This window comes from Bos taurus, chromosome 12, assembly GCF_002263795.3.
Source record: "Bos taurus isolate L1 Dominette 01449 registration number 42190680 breed Hereford chromosome 12, ARS-UCD2.0, whole genome shotgun sequence".
NCBI lineage: Eukaryota > Metazoa > Chordata > Mammalia > Artiodactyla > Bovidae > Bos > Bos taurus.
The window spans coordinates 67,999,321-68,024,886 of NC_037339.1; the positions used below are offsets into that span (position 1 = coordinate 67,999,321).

The 25,566-nt window shown below is 38.6% G+C and overlaps 1 protein-coding gene across 2 annotated transcripts in view; it reads left to right on the forward strand.

Moving 5' to 3' along the window:
• Positions 1-25,566, forward strand: part of GPC6 (glypican 6) — a 1,231,564-nt gene that overhangs the window by 297,075 nt on the left and 908,923 nt on the right. The window contains exons 1-2 of one of the 2 annotated variants that reach the window (XM_059892082.1): positions 10,363-10,456; positions 11,497-11,655. In XM_059892082.1, the coding sequence (XP_059748065.1) occupies positions 11,547-11,655 (109 nt within the window). In that variant the 5' untranslated portion in view covers positions 10,363-10,456; positions 11,497-11,546. Of the gene's footprint in view, positions 1-10,362; positions 10,457-11,496; positions 11,656-25,566 lie in introns of those variants that run through there. The other variant, NM_001081730.2, reaches the window with a different exon arrangement.

Consider the following 25,566-nt stretch of genomic DNA (forward strand, 5'->3'; position numbering starts at 1 on the left):
CCAGGCTCCTCTGTCCATGGGATTTTCCAGGCAAGAGTACTGGAGTGGGTTGCCATGGCCTTCTCCGAAAAGCTATGCTAGGGCAATGAGTACCACAAAGGTAAATAAGACAGGCTCATAATGACTGGTTAGGGATGTAACAACAGTGGGCATGAGCAGATACTATGGGATAGTGAACCTTAGGTTTTTATAACAGTACCATAGGGGAACAGCTTCCTTCTCAACTCTGCTATTCCCTGTGCCCTGGAATAGCAGCCACTGTCTGGGAATGAAAATTGCAAAATGTGGGTCAGTTACCTTGGTTCACCCTTCCATGACATTATCCCTGCTTATGACTCATGTTGACTTTTCCTTTAAGCACACAGTTTAGCCAAGGTCCCCACTCCTGAAATAACTACTCTATTTCACCCTTTCTCGCCTCTTCGGGAAATTCTTTACTGTATGTTAGTAGCTAGACATGGCTGGGGAGAACCAGTTTTCTTTTGAGGCAAGTAGGTATTTGGCCGTTAGATTCCAATGTGGGTTGTAGAAATGGCAGATTCCATTGGTCTAGGATCATTTTCATTGAATTTGAGGACCTAAGGAATTGAAGTGAAAAGTGAAAGTGTTAGTCCCTTAGTCATGTCCTACTCTGTGACACCAAGGACTATAGTCCACCAGGCTCCTCTGTCCATGGAATTTTCCAGGAAAAATTACTGGAATGGGTAGCCATTCCCATCTCCAGGGGATCTTCCCGACCCAAGGATGGAACCCAGGTCTCCTACATTGCAGGTGGATTCTTTACTGTCTGAGCCACCAGGGAAGCTCAAGTAATTGAAAGAAGAAGCCAGGCAACAACACACAGTACTTGAGCTTCAGGCCGTGGTGCACCCAGAAGTGGCACATTCCAGCCAATGCGAGTGCACTTAATTTTACAGGAATTTTGTGAACCTGTTGTTAAGTGCAGTCATTATTTAAAAACCACATTGTTATATGATTGACTAATGTGGGAGAATTTGGGTTTTCAAACACAGCTTGGTACAAGAGATCAAACGGCATCAGGAATCTGCTGTTTCCTCTTCATAGAGCCTCCACATGGCTCTTGGAGACTCCAAGCTCACATGCTCCCTTCTTAGTCAGTTTGGGCTGCTATACCAAAGTACTGAGTTGCTTGTCCTGTATCAGTTAATTTAGTTACTTGTATAAAAAGGAGTTTTCATTTTTATTTTTAACTTTGTTACTTGGTATTTAACTCATTTTATGTAGAGCTATTTCAAATGTAGGTATAAAAAATACTGAACGCTGTGAAAAACAAATCACATTGTATAAATTTACAATTAAATTAATTATATCACTTTCTAATCATTTCATTATTAGTTACATTCTTGATATCTTTGTATCTGTAAGGAAGAAGTGTTATGTGATGGTGTCTATTCCCAACTGGAAATTCAGGGGCATCATTTTGATAACTAGAAATTGCTTGTGGTGAGAGTATTTATACCATGGTCATTGCCAAACTGTAAATTAGAACTCCCCGTCGAAACCTAGAGTTGCTTGTTAAACAGTTATCAAAAAACACTGGCCCTGTGTATCTCTGATACTGGGATTGATGGGCACTGAGAAGGGAAAAAAAGAATAAGCAATGATTCTCAACATTGTGTATCACCTACATGTATATGTATTTTTGCATATACACAGGGAGAGTGATGTGACTGTGGAGCCGGCAGTTCTGAAATCTGTAGGGTAGGCAGGCAGACTGAAAACTCAGAGTTGATGCTTCAGTCTTAAGGCAGAATTTCTTCTTCTCAAGGAAACCTCAATTTTTGCCCATGAGGGCTTTCAATCGATTGGATGAGGCCCACCCACAGTATGGAGAGTAATCTCCTCTACTTAAAATCACACATCTTAACCACATCTACAAAATACCTTTACAGCAACACCTAGATTAATGTTTCGTTAAATTACTGGGTACCATAGCCTAGCCACATTGACACAAAACTGTAATTTTCTGTGACACTCCTAGACTAGAAGAAATACTATTTTACTTCTTGTTAAAATTCAAATAATTAAAATGCATTTATATCCTAAAGAACTGAGTAGCCATATGAAAATCCAATACATAGAAAATGTAAGAAAAAAGATAAGTGTACATCAAAGAGTGGACATGAAGGCATGAGGAGTCCAAAACCTTGATTTGGCTTTTTGCTTATCTTGTTCTCAGACACTTACAGATTATAACTGAAGTTTTCCATACTTAGATAACTTTCAGTTTGATTTTGAAGTGCAGAAATAATTAGATCAAGATTTCTTTACTGGATTTCCTTCTTAGAGAACAATCTAGAGACTAAAAAATTAACTTTTGGATGTTGAGATTTTATTATCAGTGTGACTACTTTCTGTACTAATATTTTATATTGAGACTACAACCTGGTGAGTGTAATACACAGAGGAGTGAGAAAGGAAAGGTCCCCTTGGAAGATTGCTGAGTTGATCAGACTGGCTGTGTAGCAGAAGGTGCATCTCTTGGGATAGCATGCTCATTAATTTTCCACTGTCCATCTTTCCCCAACTCAATTTTGGTACCCCTCTCAGGGGGGTACTGCCTTTTGATCATTTCTCACTCTAATGTTTTTCTGATTCTATTAATCCTTCAACAACAAAATACAGGGATATGATTAGAAGAGGCTCAAAAGACTCAAGACACAGCACGATAATTCACCTCTTACCTTTTACTGTGACCTAGATGCCAAAAACACTCACTGTTATTAAGTACCCTTCCACCTATGGGTTTAGGATCATTAACTATGAAACTCTGATTCATCCATTAGCTTTGAGATTATATTTTATATTTGCTTCTCATTAACTTTTTGTTGAAATGTTGTAGGAAGTTGAGTGGGTGTTTTGTGCTGTATTTTGAATCATGGAATTACCTCGTCATTCAGATTTGCTGTTGTCCCTGTGAAATTTAACCACAATTTTGTTGAGCTGTTGCCTATGCAGAAGATGAAAACTTGCCAGCAATTCAGTTATTTTCTGAAATCTTTCTATTCTTTGCTCTCTTTAAATACTGGAAAAGGTTATGCTATGTATTCTTGTGTGTGTGTATACACCTTTGTCTATCTTCACTTACAAATATTGACAATCATTTGTATTAGGACAGTGCTTTCATTAAATGTTTCAAAGTCTTACATGTATGAATTTAAAAAGATGTAATCATTTTAAGATAAAGAGAAACCCCTTCTATTTAAATCTCATCCATCTATTCAGTTCAGTTTAGTTGCTCAGTCATGTCTGACTCTTTGTGACCCGTGGACTACAGCACTCCAGGCTTCCCTGTCCTTAACCATCTCCTCAGCTTGCTCAGACTCAGTGTTCATAGAGTCGATGATGTTATCCAACCATCTCATCCTCTGTCATACCCTTCTCCTCCTTTCAATTTTCCAAGCATCAAGGTCTTTCCCATTGAGTCAGTTCTTCGCATCAGGTGGCCAAAGGATTGGAGTTTCAGTTTCAGCATCAGTCCTTCCAATGAATATTCAGGACTGATTTCCTTTAGGGTTGACTGGTTTGATTTCCTTGCAGTCCAAGGGACTCTCAAGAGTCTTCTCCAACACCACAGTTCAGAGCATCAATTGTTCAGCACTCAGCTTTCTTTGTAGTCCAACTCTCACATCCCTACATGATTACTGGGAAAACCATAGCCTTGACTAGATGGACCTTTGTTGGCAAAGTAATGTCTCTGCTTTTTAATATGCTGTCTAGGTTGGTCATAGCTTTTCTTCCAAGAAGCAAGTGTCTTTTAATTTCATGGCTGCAATCACCATATGCAATGATTTTGGAGCCCAAGAAAAAAGTCTGTCTCTGTTTCCATTGTTTCCCCATCTATTTGCCATGAAGTGATGGGATTGGATGCCATGATCTTTGTTTCATGAATGTTGAGTGTTAAGCCAACTTTTTCACTCTCCTCTTTCACCTTCATCAAGAGGCTCTTTAGTTTCTCTTTGCTTTCTGCCATAAGGATGGTGTCATCTGCATATGTGAGGTTACTGATATTTCTCCCAGCAATCTTGATTCCAGCTTGTGTTTTATCCAGCTTAGCATTTCGCATGAAGTACTGTGCATATAAGTTAAATAAGCAGGGTGACAATATATATGCCCATGAACAGTATGAAAAGATCAAACTATTGACAAGGTTAATAATTTTTATTATATATCAAGTCAAGGTAAGATGTGAGAAAAAGCAAAGATAGCTTTTCCTACTCCAGCTACTGCGTACTCTCTGAGACCATCCTGATTCAAGCACTGCCCGCTCTCTGTCCCCCAAACTCCTTACTCTTGGCTAATTTTGACCACATTTTTATTCTTTGCCCTCACTTCAGCCCCAGATCATCAGCTTTTCTGAAATAACTAATGCAAGGAAACGATAAAGGCCAGAAACATTGGCACAAGATCCATGAGGGTGGGATCTTTACAACTTAAGAGCATTATGTTTGAAATCCTATTTATGCAATTCTTGGAACAGATTTAAACAACTCATGGGTACCACTCAAAGAATTATTTTTACAGCATGCAGAGTGAAAATTTTATAACGAAGGGAACTGGTAGTCAAAGTCTTTATCAGGAAGTCAAAAACATGAAGGAGGACATGATTGTAGCTTCTTTGAGTGATAAGATCCACTGAAGTAGAACATGAATTTCTCACATGTTGTGTGAAAGTTTAAAATTTCTGATCATGGCACCGAATAACTTTGTGAAAGAAAAGCAGCCCGCAAGACATGAAAGGATCATTTATAATAACCTTTCACACTGAAAAATGTTTAAGAAGTGCTTATTTGGAGGTCTGGGGAATTTGAATTTAAAGAAATGAACTGGAACATAGATTTGAAAAATACTACTTTTCTAAATTCTGCCACTTCTGATTAGCTCATAGAGGAACTTTATAATACTAAAAACAGTCCAGGACTATTAACTCCAATTTAAATTTTCTTAGCTATCAGAAATTCAGCTAAAAGTTCACTTACTCTTAACTTTCCTAAACCTGTTTCCTTCGATTCTTTGCTCCAGTCAACTTACCAGGCACCAGATGAATAAAATGAATGGTTATTTGAGGTGACATATCAAATGATGAGGAGACTCTATCTGGGTACCAGACATAGCTAATTGACTGTGGGGATTCTAATAGTTCAAGGATGAGAGAACTTTGGCATAGAACACATGCTCTGAAGAGGGCCAAGTCTAAGACAAATATCGCACTCTAATCAAATGGAATTTATAGATTCAGACGTTGACGTGCTTTGCATTGTGAGCTCTTGCCATCTTCTTTGTATTTTTGAGTTTTTTTGATTTCCTACCTACTTTCTTTCTTAAAATAATCTTCAGCTTGCTTTTATTCTGTTTTTTTTTTTTAATTGTAAAATAATTGCTCTACAATGTTGTGTTGGTTTCTGCCATACAACTATGTGAACCAGTCATAACTATATATATATAGTCCCTCCCTCGTGAGCCTCCCTGCCTCCTACTTGCCTTCTAGGAAGTGTCAGGGTAGTAATTTCCCTCCATACTCCCAAGCTCTGTAAAACCAAGTGTTTGCCTGTCTGTAGGCTGTGAAATGTGACTCATTCAGTCATTGCATTTTTGTTGTTTGTTTATTTGGGGTGGGCATCCTGCGGTCCCCATGTGTCACCTCCGAGGGCAGTGAGTCTCTGGTCACTGACCCACAGAGGCCGGCGTCTGTGGTTAATGAGGTCCTCCTGTCTCCTGCTCTTTCCCACCGTGCCACTCACCAGGTCTATTCCTGGAGGCTTTCAGACGCTGGGCCCTCCCTGGAGGGAGCTCCATCTGGCAAGCGTCACATTTCTGCTGTCATCCAGCATCTTGGAGTGAAAACGAACTCCTGGGCTGGCATTCATGGAAAGACTTTGTAAAGAAAGGGTGACACGTAGTTGAAAGGAGTGTGTAGAGGGAGGAACAGCCCCATCTCTTCTGTCTTGGAAAACAGATGACAATTTATGGTGTGCGTTTATGTCCCAGAGCCTTTGCTCATCCTCTGTCTTCCAGTGGAACTCCCTTCTTTCACATTTACCATTCCCCTTATTTATTTTGGTTATAATAAAATTCCAGCTTAAATTTCTTCTTTGGGTGTGTGTGTGTTTTAATTTTTATTGGAGTATAGTTGGTTTACAATGGTGTGTCCGTTCCAGGTGTGAAATGAGCAAAGTGAATCAGTCATGCATATACATATATCTGCTCTTTTTAGATTCTCTTCCAATATAGGTCATTAAAGAGTATTGAGTGGAATTCTCTGTCTTACACTATAGGTCCTTATTAGTCATCTATTTTATATATAGTAGTGTGTATATAGCAGCCTCAACCTTCCAGTTTATCTCTACCTCACCTCTTAGCCCTTGGTAACCATTGGTCTTCTATATCTGTAACTCTTTTTCGGTTTTATAGATAAGTTCATTTGTACCTTTTTTTTTTTTTTTTTAAGATTCCACATATAAGTAATATCATGTGATACTTGTCTTTCTCTGACTTCACTCAATATGACAATTCTAGGTCCATCCTTTCCACTGCAGATATCATTACTTCATTCTTTTCTATGTTTTTTTTTACTTCATTCTTTTCTATGGCTGAGTAATACCAATATTTATTTTAGAGCTAATGACTATTTCTGTAAAAATTCAGGGACTTGGGAATTCACTAGCATGAACTTCAGAGGCCCTAAGAAAACAAGCACATGTGTAAACTGATTGTCTGACCTTGCGTCTAATCTTCCTGGATGTGAACCTATCATCATGATTTGCACAGAGGAGATTTTCAATACGTGTTTGATATGTCAAGGCACACTCATCAAAGTTTCAACCTTACATTTTCTGCCATTATTGTCTCTTATCCTGACCTTCTGGAACCATCTATTTAGTATCTTTATTATTAGTGATCTTGGAGGTGCCTGGTGGTGCTCCAGTTGAGCTAAATATTGTATCTAGTTATGGAATAGGTAACATGTAGAGAACCTAAGGGGATCTGAGAAAGTAAGGTGGGTGGAAAACTCTAAAAGGACAACAGATTTTTTCACCCTCATAAATTACAACTTGGGAAGAAACCCTGTTAATCTTATTAATAAAAAATACTGTAAGTGTCAGGAAGTATGTAGGCTGAGAAAAATTTCATATTCTTGCTCTTTGGAGAAATTGTGAGAAGTAATTCTTTATCCAGCCAAGTAGCTGTCATGTCTGATTTCAGAAAGTCATTGCTTCAGGTGTTACAGACCTATGGTCTCTCTCATAACTCCTCTGCTCTTCTAACACTACAGCAGCCATAAACAAGGTATGAATGAGTGGGTGGGACTGTTATCCAATAAAACTTTATTTATGGACAGTTAAATTGGGGTTTCATAAAGTATCACATAGCACATAACATTTTTTAAATTTTTTAAAAAATAATTTTTCTTACAGGTCTTATCAATACAGATGGCAGGCTGGATATGGCCCAGGGGCTATGTTTGACCCTGTTGTAGGGTCAAAACTCAAAACAAAATTAGCCAATTGTCCTAAGTCTTCTTGGCCATTCAAAGTCATCAGTTGTTTTCACAGTGATCAGTGGCCTCAGATGAGGGGGAGAGAGGAGCTATTAAGAATTTAATTCCTCCACAACCTTCTTCTCCAGTGCTGTGTTAGGAAGGAAGCAAGGCTTAGTCTCAATGGACTGCATGTTTCATGACTTCTGGTTCTGTTTGTTTGGGGACATCATCGTGGTCTCTTCCTAGGTTCTCTAACAGGCACTTTGCATAAAAGATTCACTCTTCCTGTAGCATGATTCTTCAAGATTCTGGTGATTTCCCCATATCTTCACTTTTTCTAATTTATATATCTCTGTCTTTCCATCTCTTTAGTTTTTTTTTTTTTTCCTGCCAGGAACAAAGGAGGAGACATCAGTTACCTTCTTAAGGACACTAAGATTTAAAAAAAATCTCACCCTGCTTTGCATTAGTAAGTCAACTTCCTACATATATCTTCATGGCCCTATACACACACACAGAATAGGTTTGGTTTAAATTGACCCCGCTAAGAAGCACCTTTCTCTTTTTATTTATCACCTGAGATAAAATACTGATTTTCTTGTTGCGATTAGAAATCAGAAGACCACCAATCCATTTTAATTTCATGAATGTAGATCCATAACGTTTCTTTCACAAATATCCCCAATACAACTATTACCCTCAGGTCACGAAATGTTTATTTTCTTTTGGTCAGTTTTTCACCAGAAGTCCCATGCCTTTTGTTGTAAACTCACTTGTAATGATTCAGAAATAGAACGCAGTCCCAATGTACTACTAAATCCTGAGAAATGCATGTTTCAATTGTGCAGATTAGAGTAGAAATGGAATAGAGTTTTTTTTTCAGTGTTTTATAACAGGTTAGAGAAATGAACATTCTGCAAAGTTGTTAATCTTAAATATCTATTTGATCTGGAAACAGTGTTGTTCTTATCAGTTAGTTTTGATATTTTAAAAAAGAAAATTAGTGATTTGTGGACCATTTGCCACACTTATTCCTTCCCAGTCTCTTCAACTCTAGAATTATGCTTCTTAGTGGGATATGAGTATCAGAAGCACTAGGGGAAAAATTTCAAAATTTTCATATTCTATCCCACCCCCTTTTGGAATGGTTTGCCCCTTCAAATCAGAGCCCATCAGGAACACACCTGTGTCGAATGAGTTATCACTCAATGCAGCAAGCAAGAATACACCATAGAGAACCTCAGGATTTTTTAGTTAGAGGGACCTTGTAGGCATGTCTGCCTAGTCGCCTCAGTTATACTTGACTCTTTGAGACCCTATGAACTGTAGCCCCCAGGCTGCTCTGTCTGTGAAATTCTCCAGGCAGGAATACTAGAGTGGGTTCCATGCCCTCCTCCAGGTGTTCTTCCCGACCCAGGGATCAAACCCACGCCTCTTGTGTCTCTGCATTGGCAAGCGGGTTCTTTACCATTAGTGCCACCTGGAAAGCCCAAGAGGGACTTTAACAGATTCTTTTATAGGATTTGGATTTTGGTGGATGATGTGGGGGAAGTGCTCCAAGAAGCAGCACTTCACCCTAGGTCGGATGCTCTCAGAAAGTAGAGGTAATTCCATAGTAAAGTATCTTAACCAACGTGACCAGCAAGGGGGGTGACTATGGTGAAGATCAATCAATAAAAGGATAAATGTAAACGTACGGGTGCTCATCTTGCAGTGAGAGGAGATTTTTGGTACTTTTGGATGGCACAATCACCTTGTTTTTGTGTGTTTAGACAAAATGTTTATGTGGTCTTCCTTTGTCTCATGTCATCATGGTGTCAGAATGATCTGGTCTGAGATGGGTGTTCTGTGACCTTGTTTACATGTAATAGACTATGGTGAGCTGGCTGTGAGTGCCAGGCTGGATTCTGAATGTGCAGAGCAGTTTGTTTTGTCTTTATGCATATGTACCCCCTGCCTTCCTATCTGGTATAACTTTTTCATAACATACTGTGAAGCTTTTATTAGAAGATATTTGAAATGTGCAGAAAAGTAATGATAGTAATATAATAAACACCATGTAAATATCTAGCAACTTATGAAATAAAAGATTACAGATAAAAGTATTTGGGCATTGCTCTCAAATCCTAATTCCTCCTGGGAGGAAACTGTGATCTTGAATTTGATGTTTATCATTCTCAAGTACACTGCATGTTCCTTCCTTTTTAAAAAAGATATTCATAACATTTTATGGTCTCCTTCCCTTTCAGGAATTATATAAGTTCTAACTTTAATGCAGACCTGTGATCCTTTTTTTATTCTGGGGTTGTTTTAAGTAGGCATGAAAGCATCCAACTTCATGAAGAACCATGAGACAGGCACCCTATACTTCACACGGGGCATAATTTTATATAAGTACTGTTAAACATTATAAATGAATTTTAATCACCACATCAAGTACTCTGTTCATTTGGTTTCTCCATGCCCTATCGTGATTTTAATCACAGGGGCAATTTGTTGGTTTTATTTAGCAAAATGTTGGGTGGATTTTCCTTCTTCCCTCCACTGGCTCTCTTAAACATTTTTGACACTAACAGAGCTGAATCAATTGGAAATTCACATTTTATGCAATAACAGACCATTTTAATTTCATGAAGCAAGCAAGGGTTTGGCTTCCACTTGTGAATAGCACTGAAGAAAGCAATATTGTCAAAAGAAGCGGCCCAGTATATCCAGAGATAAATCTATCAAATTAAACCCAAGACTTTCATTAGCTCTTACTTTACATTTCCCTACGACATAAGCATTAATTAAACCCATTGGCGCCTTTCTCCTTGCAGGAGACATTTCTCTCTGACAAGGAATGTCAACCAAGGGAACGCGTGGCATAGGAGACCTGCCAGTAAAATCACACTTACTTTCACAGGGAGGAAGGCTGATGCATTCTGGCGGTCGAACGGGCAGAAACAGAACTCAGTGAGTGATTGCCATCTTTTCTTGCCCCCACCGTCTAACAGTCTATGGTGGTGGGCTGACTGTTTCTTGCCTCACTCGAGGTTTCTAAAGATAAGCACACTTATAACTGTGTTGCATCTCTTTTCACCTGTTGTTACTCAGTACATTTCAAATAAAAGCAGGGACCTTGTGGTCTTCTGAGGTCTTTAACGTACCTCTACTTATGTGATGGGGGCTGGAACTAAATGTCAGGTCTCTTCATCACTTTGGGTGCTACGACATATCATAAACTGTTGCTGTTGCTTCTAAGTTGCTTCAGTAGTGTCCGACTCTGTGTGACCCCATAGACGGCAGCCCACCAGGCTCCCCCGTCCCTGGGATTCTCCAGGCAAGAACACTGGAGTGGGTTGCCATTTCCTTCTCCAATGCATGAATGTGAGAAGTGAAAGTGAAGTTGCTCAGTCGTGTCTGACTCTTTGCGATCCCACGGACTGTAGCCTACCAGGCTCCTCTGTCCATCGGATTTCCCAGCAAGAGTACTGGAGTGGGTTGCCATTTCCTTCTGGCTGATAAATAGCAAACATTTACTTCTCGTATTTCCAGAGGCTGGATAGTTTAAGATCACATCACTGGTGGATTCAGTGTCTGATAAGGGTCTACTCCTTGATTCAAGACCCCATCTTTTGGCTCTGTTCTCATGGGACAGAAAGAGCAAGCTTGATCTCTTGGGGGACTCATCTGTAGGTCTTGAGTGTGGGTACCAATCCCATTCATGACCTAAACACTTCCTGAAGGCCCTATCTCCTAACATCGTCGCCCTGGGGCTTAGGATTCAACACATGAATTTATTGGGGAGGGCAGAGGCTATCAGACAGTGGGTTTGGGTTCAACTTGAGTCTGGAGTATTTGGAATGGTAGGCACCCCAAGGCCCAGATAAAAGTCCGTGGAGAGGGCTGAGGGGCTGGTGAAACAGGGACCCCAGTATTTGAGGGAAATGCCAGAAAAACAAACACCCTGAAGGCCTGATCATTCTGTGCTGACATTCCCTTCCTTCTTGCAGGAGAACACTTAAGAATCTGTCCTCAAGAGTACACGTGCTGCACCACGGAAATGGAAGACAAGCTCAGTCAACAGAGCAAACTGGAGTTTGAAAACCTGGTGGAGGAGACCAGCCACTTTGTGCGCACCACGTTCGTGTCCAGACACAAGAAGTTTGACGGTAGGTGGCAGCTTTTCCTTCTCCTTGTGCTGGGTGTGCTTTTCGAGGCGAGATTCTTGATTCTATATGGAAAACATTTTCTCTAAGTGGAAGCTTTTCTTTCCTTCTTAAACATTTATACCTGTGTCTATTTTTAGGAAAGCCATGAGCACTCTTGACAGCTTGGAAAAACCTGAGTTAACAAAGAGCTGTTTGGCATTTGCAGTTTGCCTGTGAGATTTATTTGGAATGATTTTGGCTTACATTTTCATTATTAGAGTGATTCTAAGTCAGCTTTTGTCACACCATAGCTCGTCTTCAGTTTCCATCTAGGGATTTGCCTTGAAGTCATTAAATGTCATTTAAAAGTATTTGAAATAGAACGTCACTTTTTAAGAGGACAGACTTGTTTTAAGTGCCAGTTGATGTGGACTCCTTTATTTTAGAATGTACATTTCCTGTAACGTAAGTAACTGCATTTTATATTGTAGTTGAAATCGTCTGACAGAAGGTTCTGACCCTTCATTGATTTCCTGGTTATAAGCAATTGACTTCATTTCTATATTCTGTTTGTTAAATAAACATTTTGTATTAGAAAGCACAATGAGCAAAAATAAGTACGACTAGGATGCAGTGTTGGATTTTCCCATTGGAGCCTCAGAAAGATTTTCAAAAGCAATCTGACTTTTTCAACTGAATGAATAATGAGAACGATAAAGATAATATTCTTGGGTAGTGAGGTGTTGTCAGTGCTCTATGAAATGAATGCCCCTTCCTATGGCTCCTTGTAAACCAGACTTTCAAATTGTAGCGACCCTTTCTTGGGTGCCTTGGTCTTAGGAAATTGCCCGACAGAAACAGAACAGCCATTCATTTCCTCCATCCTTTCCAATCAATGCACAACAAAGCTGGTTCAGAAAAATCTTACTACGTTTGTCTTGTTTTTTTTCTTTCTCTCTCTGTAGTACATAAAATATTCTTGGTGGCTGCTTTAAATTGGATGTGCCAATGTCTCTTAGATTAGTCCTCCAGGTTCTAAAATCAAGATTATGTGACATTTTCTGCGGAAATGAAAGGGACTTGTACTGTTGCAAGTATATTTCAGTGTTTTCACATTCTTCCTCTTTCTCTCACTCTGTGTTCAACTGTATGTGCGGATGTATATAAAAGTAACTCTTTATTTAGATATGATGCTGTGACTATTGTTCCCTTGAGTACAACTAGTGAGGACTTGGGAGTTGGCCTTGATTTACAGATTATAAATCCAGTGACTTTTAGGAGCCCTGAAGGGGCTCTGTTCTTGAGGAACTATAATGTACAGTATTACTTCAAATTGAAGCAAATTGAGACACGTTATTCTGTGTTACAGAAAGCAGGGGAGGGTGACCTGCTGCTCTGACTTTGACCTGTATCTTTAGAAAACAGCTCTTAGTGCTTTTATAAGGTTGTGCTCCAAAATTAAGTAGGAATAATCCCAGGGCAGTATTCACCTTGTGCTTGCGTGCAAGCTCAGTCACTTTAGTCGTGTCCCACTCTTTGCCACCCTATGGACTATAGCCCGCCAGGCAGTTCTGTCCGTGGGATTCTCTAGGCAAGAATAATGGAGTAGGTTGCCATGCCCTCCTGCAGACTTCCTGACCCAGGGATCAAACCTGTGTCTCAGGCAGGTTCTTTACCACTGAACCACTGGGGAAGCCCATGTTACATAATATATATTCCTTTAAATAAAAATATTAGACTTAAGGTAGATTTTTGGGGTATTGATTTTTTTTTTTTTTATAATGAGTAAAGCTATTCAACAAGACTGAGTCAGGTACTTCCTGTATTCGTCTATCAATGACTTTCAATATCTTTGGATTTATAATTATTAAACCCAGATGTGTTTCTCCTATTAAAAAAACCACTCTCTCTTTCTTGCTTTCTCTCTCTCTCTCTGTCTCTCTCTTTACGGGTATGTTCTAAATTGTTCTAATGTATTTAAGGGTCTTATGTCAGTTGGTTTGACAGGACATTGATTTTGCTAAGATTTGATCTGACATGGGGGTGATGAATTCTTTAACTACAGTGCATTTCATTATAGTTGCATTAGGCTGGGATGGGAGAGAAAGGAAGCTTTCAGCTTTTTTTTTTTCCAAAATATAAATGGGATCTGGTGAGCTTAGTTTCTGAAGAGTTGTCTTAAAAAATTATAAAAATTAGTCACCATTATAATTTCTGCACTTTGAGCAATTTCATGAAGGTCATCCATGCAATTGTATGATTTATCTTTTTATCCCACAAAAGCGATCCTGCCAAGTCATCTTTCAGGAATGCTGGTACATTCATGAGGGCAGTTTTCCATTTGTTCCCTTACCACTTTTTTTTTATATTCCTGGATGAACCTGATGGTGCTTTGAGGGGCTTTATTTTTAGTAGCTTCCTATTCTGAGTCATTTTGCATGATTGTTGGAGTCTCTTGATCCAAAGTGTTCATTTTGCATCTCTGCCTCTGGTCCCACTTTCTCAGAGATCTTGATTTCTCATCTGGATTTTAGGCATCTTTGTTGGTTATGTGTTCTTTATTATATGAAAGAGGACTGTATCATATAAGAAGGTGGCCATTTACCTTCCTATTTTCAATAAGTACAGCAACAATTTAAATTGCACCTAATATATGTGATTCAGTCCAAACTCTATTCAGAGCGGGTAGATTCAATCATAGTTAATCATTAGTCTACAGTCTAGTCATTTTGCTAGAAATGTTTTTATTCCATTTAGCTTGTCATTTTGTGGTAGAGGTGACTTTTAAAATTTGAAATTCAGAAACATTTAACAGAACATAACATTACATTTATTGTCATATTCTTTCCCATTTTCTATTAATACCTTTGGTAATATTTAGTAGATACTGTATAAAATTATAAATATTCATTGCCTGGTTGGAAGCTAAACCTGAATGAATATGAATTTTCCCCAATTTCCTTAAAGGGCCCAGCTTTGCTCCCTAGCTCCATTAGCTGAAAATGTATTGCTGTGAAGCAGTGAATAGAAAAAAAGGGTAGCTGTGAGGCAATGAATTGAAAAAGTATATAAAACCAATTGCAGAAATTTTCGCTCTTTAGCAGTGAATTTCCTTATAGATGAGTAGGTTTTTTTCCCCTTTTTAAACATAGAGTTGAAATATGATGAATGTATATTCAAGTTTATATCCTTGGCACTAGTACTCTTCCAAGTGTCTTGCATGGTTTTTATTTGTTTGTTTGTTCTTCCTTTTCTGGCCAAATCTCCACCTCTGCTTGGCGTTATATATCCCTGCAAACCCCTCACCTGTTGGCCAGAACCTGGCCACTGCTGATTCTCAAAGACACAGGGATGCGCTCAGTTTGCTCTGTAGCCAAGCCTAGGTTTTCTAATACACTCCAGTGGTTAAAATTATGGATGAAGGTCCAGCCAGGTACACCTGGAAGAATGATCACAACTCTATTTCCTGACTTATGGGCTTTCTCACTTTTGCCAAGTACCCCAGATAGCCAGAAATATACAAACAAATGGATCATATAAAAATACAGATAAACAGAGTGACATCTTTGTGTACCCACTCATTTTCCTAGCATTTTGGTGTTTAGTAACTGCCCGACCTGTCAGATTGGCCTCTGTGTCCAAATCCCAGTGGCTGTCTTGCTTCAAATTTGTAAAGATCTAGGAAAATGGAGAGCAACCAAATACTCAGATAATAGGAATGGTAATAATAGGCAACATCTGGCCACGTTCCTCGCCCGTTACAGACATTAGCCTGTTTACCAGCAGTGAGCTCCAGTGCAGAGACACATAGACTCTCAGTGGCAGAGTCAGCGTCCTGTCCCAGGCTAGCCCTCCTGAGTGCTTGCTCTTAGCCACAACCACCCCATAATCTCTCTTTTGTTTTCTAGTGTCCAAATGTGCTGAGATTTCACCATCAGCAGCATCTTTTCCTCTATCTCCCACTGTCAGTTACTCCCAGTAATTGTGGGAAAGAGGTGGAAATATCTTACAGAGAAATGTGGGAAGAGATTAAAAAAAAATCCTTAAAGAAAGAAAATAAAATTACTCACCTAAATATAGTCCAGCCCCCAAGGAACTTGGAGCCTGGAGAGCGTAAATGACTTGCCAAGTTTCCACCAAGAATGATGAAACCAAGACTGTAACCTGATGCTCTTGACTTACATCAGACTTAGAAATAGTAATGTGATAGCAAGTCGATATTTGGCTGAAATTCTAACCCAGCTTTTATTTGTTTTCAGTGGACGCTGGCTAAAAATTACTGATTTTCTTTCAACAAGGAAATTGTGATATTGGTGGCTAAAGAATCTAGCCATATTTTTGGAAAGGGCAGCATCAGTGTTTAATTGAATATTGTCCCTAAATTAAAGGGACATGAGTGTTTTGTGCAAAAAAAAGTTATTGAATCAATGAAGGCATATTATTTATTCTCCTCACCTCATGAAGCCCTGGTAGCTTCTATCCTGATGTAAGCACAAGCACCCTATTCTCCAGAGTCATATATGGAATATGGATTATTCAGAAACTGAAAAATTTAGTTGAAGGGATATATTACTTTGGCAGTTTTTTCTTTATATTTATTTGAGCTGGTATTTATTCATCTGAATCTCAATATGAGGTTTTTTGTTTAGTGTATTCTTGGTCTTATTATTTTACTTTGCTTCTTGGTTTTTATTTATGTATTTTTATGATATACATTTGTCCAGAGATCTTGGCAGCAAGTACATTTTTAAAAGCAAAAGCAAAAGAAAAAAAAAAAAGTTGAGCAGTAATTTCCATCCTCCAAAGAACTTATTCCATGGTAACACCCTCAGAATTCTCATTTTGACTGAATGCGGAAATAATTTATACATGGCGCCATAATATTTTTACGCTGCAAATCTGCTTGTGTTTTCTTTTTAAATATCATTTCTCATCTATATGCTGTAGAGATGACAATAATGTAATGATATCTTTAAAATATGGCCTAATTTTCTCACAGAATATACTTATTTGAAAAGCAAAAATCCCTGAGTAGTTTTCCTTATGGTAGCAGAGTCTTCTAAATTTCCTATCACATGGGTGCTGTGTGTGTGTGTGTGTGTGTGTGTGTGTGTGAGTGAGATTTCAATTTGGAAACATTTATTCAGAACCTATTGTATAGAGACATCTAGCTAAGGGTCTAGGTCTAGTACATGCAAAGATGACTAATAATGACAAAAATATGGTCAGTCCATCACAGAATTTACCTTGTTGGGGGTCTAGACATCCGTATAAAGCTAACTCTAAGGGAGCCACAATTGACTCTGCCATATAGTGGAAGTCCAGAGAAAACTGGAAGGAGTCATGTATTTTATTGAGACACTAGTGAAGAAAATCAAAAATATAAGTGAATAGTGCTTGCTATGATAGGGCTTCCCTGGTGACTCAGTGGTGAAGAACCTGCCTGCCAATGCAGAGACATGGGTTTAATCCCTGAGTTGCGAAGGTCCCCTGGAGTAGGAACTGGCCACCCACTCCAGTCTTCTTGCCTGGGAAATCCCATGGACAGAGGAACCTGGAGGGATGCAGTCCACGTGGTCGCAAAGGAGTCAGACACAACTGAGCAACTAAACAAGAGAAGACTTTTAGAAGATGGAACACACTGGACCCTGAAAGAATGACTTAAGGTTGTGAAGGTTAAAGAGGTGCCAGGAGGCGGGTGGCAGGAGGAAGCATAGGCATCAAACTTGTTTGCATAGTCCACAAAGTCCTTGGGACATGCCAACATAATTACAATTGAGTCCCCTCAACAGTGTTAATTTATTGACATTTGGCATACATTCATGATGTAAATAATCTGCAGAAACATTTTTGTTCCTGTATCAGTCTGCTGTTGTTTTGTAACAAACAACCACAGCATTTCAGGGCATAAGTAAGATGCTTCTCTTTTTCCTTGAATGTGTCTTTGGGTAGCTGGAGTTTGGCTGTTTCAGGCCTTTGCTCAACGAGGCTGCCTCTAAACTGTGGATTTGGTCTGGTCTGTTCCAGACGTATTTTGGAAGTAGCTCTCTATCTACATTCTTCTCATGGTGGAGTCTGGAGACTGTATTACACACGTAGATGCATGATGCCCCTTAAAGCCTAAATTAGAGTTGGCTGGTTGTTGTCTCAGCTCCTGTTGGCCAAAACAGATCTTGTGGTCATTCCCACCATTGATGGGCAGAAAGTGTTTAACCCCGAAGAAGATGGAGGTGAGGAGAGGAGTAAATATTTCTACACCTAACCTACCACAGTCCTGGACTGACTTCTTCTTGCTGTTCCTTAAATAATGTTTTACCTTTCATGTTGACTTGTGATATATGTATTTTTGGCAGGTGGGCAAGGGTGGGGAGGGAGGCAGATTTTTCTAGTAATTCAAGAGCAATAATTATTTTCCAAATAAAGCGCAGTTAGTCAAACACACCTGTTACAGACTACCTCCCATATCCTAGCACATTAACAAACACTTAGGACACACACACACCACTTTCTTGATATTATTTAAGAATACACAGATGTGATATTTCCATTTCTTATGTTACTACCCCCCTTGATTATTGACCAGAATAACACGTTAACTGTAACTTCCTGAGGGTTATCATGTTAATCAGCGTATAATGTAGTTACCCAAATGCCTCCCTGAACATTGCTGGGCCAGTATATCAGCAATATATGGGCTTCCTTGCTGGCTCAACAGTAAAGAGTCTACCTGCAATGCAGGAGAACTAGGAGATGTGGATTCGATCCCTGGGTTGGTAAGATCCTATAGAGGAGGGCGTGGCAACCCACTCCAGTATTCTAGACTGGAAAATCCCATGGACAGAGGAGCCTGGTGGGCTATAGTCCATGGGGTCGCAAAGAATTGGACATGACTGAATACATACATATCAGTGATATGAATTTCATCTGGATGACGCTCCTCTGGAAGTCAGAATGTGCTGAATTGGGTTTTAGAAATTAGAGAAATGGTCTCTCTGGCTTTGGAAAGTAATCTGACAATTTTCCCAAAGGGCAGCCCTTCCAAAAACAAGAATCAGCTAATCAGGGATTGGGTTTTGCCGGAATTGGTAAACAGATTTATAAATCGCAAATGCCTTCCTTGTGGGTGTTGGGATAAATGGTCCTTGCATGGTTGAAGACTCTTTCAATGCAGAGCATGAAGAAGCCAGATCTTTGTGTAAGTGGAATCTCCCTCCCTCCTTCCTTTCTTCCTTCCTTTCTCTCTCTGTCTCTCTTTCTTCTCTTTGGACAGCTCTTTCAAAACTAAGAAAATACTGCTGATCAGTAGCTTCGTGTCCTTTGTGATAGACTCCCAATCATTTTCTAATTCTTATCCCACTACCACATACCTCAGAGTAACTGAAAACATTAGGCTCCCAGTGTAGTTGTAATATTATCATCTTATTATCACCAGTTCCCTTGCATGGTGGCTTTGCTGAGCAGCTGTTTCACAGACAAGCCAGTTCTTTTAAGTATTTCTCTATCAGAGGCTGAGACCAGCCTACCAGAAGGGTTCTTGGTCATGAATGTTAATGAGCAGACAAGTATCTCTTCCCTGACAGTGGCTCACTAATCCTTTGAGTAAGCATGACTAAATTATAAGAGAAATTTTATTTCAGTTAAATTCATCTGCCACTGGATAGAGAAAACAGGTTTTCTTATTTTAATGAAAATCAAGAAAAATATTTAATGGTGATGTAAATTAGAGTTGGGTGGAAACATTTTGGTCCCCAGACCTGGGAATGCAGTAGCTCAGTGTAGACTGGTTCAGTTGTGTGGTGTGTATAAAGTTGATGGAGACTTCATTATCTCCTGTGAGGTGTGATGTGCAATGGGGAACAGTGTAAGTCCTAACTCTTGAGCTGGAATTTTGTATGAAGACGCCTTTGACCTTTCTCAAGTGGTGTGGAATTGGAATAAAAACTGGGCTTCCTTCATTCACTGAGACGATATAAGACCTCCCTTTTCCAAGCAGATAACATGATAAATGAATAAGAAAAATGTTTGTATGCTTTTTTAAGATTCAAAAGCAAACTATGCAGGTGAATCTTTATTTCAAATGGCATACCCTGTCCTGATGGAGTCCCTGAGGTGGACACTTAGAAGGAACAAGATGGACATAAAAAATTATCATGGTTGAAACTGGTTAGTGAGTCCATGGGTCTTTCTTATAATGTTCTCACTTTTGGGTGATCCCCAATATCTGTAATTAATATTTTTTTAAAGAGAGAACTGACTTAAGCACATGCAGGACTGAAGATTTCCAAACTGTGAATTCATTCCGAATGCAGAACAATGTTAGTGGATATTACCAATCTTATGTCTTGCCAATTCAATGATGGTAAATTTTTACTAGTTTTAAATGTTTTAAATAGTAAATTCAACATGCCATTTTCAAATTGCAGAGATGAACACAACTTATAGATCTCTTAACTCGGATCAGGGTCACTTAGCTTCTGCTTCCACCCAACATTTTATTATTGTGTTGCTAGAACTGGCATCTCTAGTTTATCTGCAAGAACAGGCCTGTGAAAATGAGGCTAAATCCTTAGATGTTCCTATTAAGTGTGATTCAAAATGTCAAACTCTTGGTTAGAAAATGTATGGACACCAAGACAAGCAGATTATTCCAACACAAACTTTGGCAAGATTCAGAAGAAAATGTAAGGTGTAGATTATAAATGCATTATAAATAATATTCCTATATCACTAGGTAGTCTTCTAATGATTCTTAGTTGAAGCACAACCATCATGAGCTCTATGTGTTTGGCTTTTTAGCAAATCCAAAGGAAAAGACAGCATGTCTAAACAATTAATTCCATGTGATTCCCTTTATTCCATTAAAAAGGGGGAGAATCCTAATCTCACATGCAGAGGTAGATTTAGCTAATAAGCTTGCATGATTCATGACACTCAGAGAAATTGTAGGAAAAAATCACCCATTACAGTTTCAGAATTTTTCATTTATTATTCTTTCAAATGGTTTTTTAATATTCATTAAATAGACAAATATTATTCTTCAGATGATTATATATAGTAATACGTGATCTTCATACTGTATCCTCCCTACCTAGTGGTTTAATTGAATCCAAACAACTTGAAAATGAAAGACAAACTTTGCAGGAAGATAGCAGGAAATTGGGCCTCCAAGGCTTTTCCATGTTGGAAGAAACTGTACTTCTCCACCTATTTTTTATATGAAAATTTCTTTGTGTATTTTCTGCTTTTTAAAGAACAGTGTGTAGTCACTACAAGTTTTGGTTCTCTTGCTGTCTTATCTCCTTCCCTTCGGTGCTTATGAAGTCGACACCTTATCACTTTCACTTATTTAGTGTTCTTTTAATAGTATTCTTGAAAAAAAAAAAGTATGATCTATTCCCTGTTGAAGTCTAAGCTCATTAAGTATAGAGATTAGGTCTCCTATTTCTATTTTATCTTCCTAGACTTGACTTAATATGGAACATATTTAACAATGCTGCAGTGTTGTTTGACTGTGGCACCAACCCACACAGACCCAAGGGCACAGACCAGTCAGATGAATTACTTAAGCTCCTATAATAAATGCGACAGAAGAAAATAGGAAGCCTTGAATTTTAGTTATCTATTAACTCTGAGGGTCCATAAACCTGGAAGTCATATTTGATTTCAGCAGTATTTATTCCAGTGGATTTAATAGAACTAATTTTAAATTCCCAGGATGAAGGTGATCTTTATTTGGAGTGGAAGGAGAACCTTAGCTCAAAAAGTGGGATGAATGCACTTACACACACATACACACAGAGCTTTATACATGTGAGTAAGGAGGGATTAAGAGACACAAGTCTCTCAAAGGACCAGTTAACACAGAGATTTGTGTGCTCAAACTCTGGAAATTTTTTTTGTTTTTTGGAAATTTTTTTAAAACATTTTTTAAACATTAAAACATTTTCTTTCTTTATTGGACTGTTTTGATTTTTTCAGTAAAAGTCAAGTAACCCTGTAAGTAAGGATATATTTCTGAGCTCTCTATTTGTCTGTCCTTAAGCCCTTGCTACAATGCCTTGATTACTGTCACTTCATAGTAATTTTTAAAGCTGTGTTAGTCCTCTTCCAATTTCAAACAGTGCAGTCTGTGATTCTGTGGTCCCTTTGGGATTTAGAAATCTTCATTTTGTTTAAGCATCTCACATGTCTGGGTCAGCACCCTTTGAGTATCACTGGGTAAGTGGAGTTGAGAGATCAGTTATCAGGATGTCGGGCTGAGGCAGATAAGAATGACAGAAGCTTTTCCATCTTTGCTCTGTCCTGTTAAGGTCATTTAAGGGCTGCCAATAAAAGGTCCACCATCTGTAAAGTGGGATTCAAGCATCTATTGACCAAATGGCGTTTTTCTTTTTTATACCTTATTCAAGTTTCTTTTTTTTCCTTCTGATTTTGACACTGAATTGCACTCCAGATCTGCAACTCAGGTAATGTTTTGCAGGCCAAATTATACTGCAGTTGATTTTTTTTTTATATTTGTGAACCACAAATTTTCTGTTTCCTCTTTTATTTTCTAGTTTCTAACAAATACTTATTTTTCTAGTTTCTAACAAATACCTATTTTTTAGATACTTATAGTTTCTAACAAATACTTATAGTTTCTAACAAATATTTATTTTTCACAATCTAGAAAATGCATTTCAATTTTTTTTCTCTATTTTTGTGACTTACAGGATGTTTTCTGAAGCCAAGTATATAATTTATTTTTAACAGCATTTTTAAATTTTAAAACATTATATACTTTTTACAGAAAACTTGGAGAATTTAACTTAAGGCATTAAAGAAGTTAAAGTTACTTTAAATTTTGGCTCACTTGTGGAAAAAAATCTGATCTCTGAGGACACTGAGGTAAACATGCTGCTACTGCTAAGTTGCTTCAGTCGTGTCTGACTCTGTGCAACCCCATAGACGGCAGCCCAGCAGGCTCCCTCGTTCCTGGGATTCTCCAGGCAAGAACACTGGAGTGAATTGCCATTTCCTTCTCCAATGCATGAAAGTGAAAAGTGAAAATGAAGTCGCTCAGTCGTGTCCGACTATTAGCGACTCCATGGACTGCAGCCTACCAGGCTCCTCTGTCCATGGGATTTTCCAGGCAAGAGTACTGGAGTGGGGTGCCATTACCTTCTCCCATATAGTAATACAAATGTTTGATTTCTCATGAGAGTTTATTCAACTAACTTCTAAAAAAATAAAATAAGTTGGAACTCTTATTTCCTATGTTTAATAGTTTATAATATAAAAGGAAAACCAGAACCCAGTCCCTGTAGGAAGGAGGGAGGGATTTCCTGTTTTGAGGGGAATAATATTTCCCTACCCTTTATAGCATTTGGTCAATAAAACGTTGGATCACTTTTATTAATACTATAATTGGGTTGGTGTTCTTTACTGAGAGTGTAATCAGAATTATGTCAACATAGTTCCGAAGATTTGTGGGATATAATAAATTATGATGTATATTAAAGAAAAGGTCAAAGAAGTAAGTAGGATGAATCTTCTTCACAAAGTAATGAGTTAAGGAAAAAGATTCCAAGAAAAAAAGAAAATCTATCATTGCTTCCACTCTTCCCCCTTCTATTTGCCATAAAGTGATGGGACTGGATGCCATGATCTTAGTTTTCCATAAGGATCTCTGACAGTCCCTTGGAACCACATAGGCAAACATCTAAGTAGCAATAACACAGACTGGTGCCATGTGTGAAAATACAGATAAAGTAGAAGAATCGAATGAAATTTATTCCATTAAGGGGAGACTATAAACAATTCTGGAAAGATCTAATGAAAGCTCTCTTGGAAGTTGGGGAGGAGTTGGACATCAGTTTGGAAGGATGTGGAAATGTGAGGGAAGGTGTGGAGGCGGGGAATCTGGCGATACAGGCTTAATTCTGTTGGTGAACAAAGCATGCTTGAATGAAAGAGGAGCTGGACCCATTGGTAAGGTCCTTGTGTATGCTAAAAAAGTGGAAAAATGCTTCTATTCTCTGAAAATCAATGGGTTTTCTTGTTTATTTTCATTTAAATAATTGAGTTGACTGTTGATCTTGAAGTTCTGTCGACCGAAGTTAAAATCCCTGTTGAACAACAACTTACAAAGTTTACACTGTGCGGTTTGTTCTGTTTAATTAATGGCTGACAGCAGGCATGTGGATTAGAGGACAAAATGAATTCAGTTGATTCCTTAGATCCTTCAGTGTTAGGGCCTGTTTAATAATATTTGTAAATGAACAGTCAACTTCCGGGCATCTGTGATTGAGTTTCTTTCACATGTAGTGCGTGTATGAGAATGCTTTACAAGAGGACTGGTCAAATGTTGGTTCCACCGCAAAGTACAAAGTTTCAACAGTGATGGATGGGGAATGGTAGGTTTAAGCATAAACTGTTCTTCCAGTATCTTACTTTTCAGGTTCCTCATAACAGTGAATGTGTGTTACTGTTGTTTGTTGTAGTTTCCAAGTCATGTTCGACTCTTTGCAACCCCATGGACTGTAGCTCGCCCGACTCCTCTGTCCATGGGATTTTCCAGGCAAGAACACTGGAGTGGGTTGCCATCCCTGCCCCCCACCCCAGGACATCTTCCCAACCCCGGAATTGAAACTTTGTCTCCTGCATTGCAGGTGTGTTCTTTACCACTGAGCCACCAGGGCAGCCTAAAAAAATATGAAACACTTCACAAATTTGCGTGTCATCTTTGCTAAGTCACAAAAATTGTTAAATGGTTCATCTGATTATAAAATTAGCATTACCTTTAATAAGGCCCTTCTGTATACACCATACCTGAGCCTATGAAATGATTTGTCTTGTGGAAATTTTCTCACAATTGTGTCAGATCCCAATTTCAAAAGCTAATTGGTTTTGATTTGCATTTCTCTGATAATGAGTGATGTTGAGCATCTTTTCATGTGTTTGTTAGCCATCTGTATGTCTTCTTTGGAGAAATGTCTATTTAGTTCTTTGGCCCATTTTTTGATTGGGTCGTTTATTTTTCTGGAATTGAGCTGTAGGAGTTGCTTGTATATTTTTGAGATTAGTTGTTTGTCAGTTGCTTCATTTGCTATTATTTTCTCCCATTCTGAAGGCTGTCTTTTCACCTTGCTTATAGTTTCCTTTGTTGTGCAGAAGCTTTTAAGTTGAATTAGGTCCCATTTGTTCATCGCAGCACTGTTTATAATAGCCAGGACATGGAAGCAACCTAGATGTCCATCAGCAGATGAATGGATAAGAAAGCGGTGGTACATATACACAATGGAGTATTACTCAGCCATTAAAAAGAATACATTTGAATCAGTTCTAATGAGGTGGATGAAACTGGAGCCTATTATACAGAGTGAAGTAAGCCAGAAAGAAAAACACCAATACAGTATACTAACACATATATATGGAATTTAAAAAGATGGTAACAATAACCCTGTATGCGAGACAGCAAAAGAGACACTGATGTATAGAACAGTCTTTTGGACTCTGTGGGAGAGGGAGAGGGTGGGATGATTTGGGAGAATGGCATTGAAACATGTATATCATATATGAAACGAGTCGCCAGTCCAGGTTCGATGCACAATACTGGATGCTTGGGGCTGGTGCACTGGGACGACCCAGAGGGATGGTATGGGGAGGGAGGAGGGAGGAGGGTTCAGGATGGGGAACACATGTATACCTGTGGCAGATTCATTTTGATATATGGCAAAACCAATACAATATTGTAAAGTTAAATAAAATAAAATTTAAAAAAAAAGCTAATTGGTATTTGAACTTGTTAAATTTCACATTGTTATATCTGATGAATTGTTACATTTCTGTTTCAAATATCTAACATAAAGTTTCCCCCCAGCAATATTACATGCAAGCATATAGGATAACAACCCTGCAACAAGTATTCCAGTCAGCGACTGTGGTAGACTC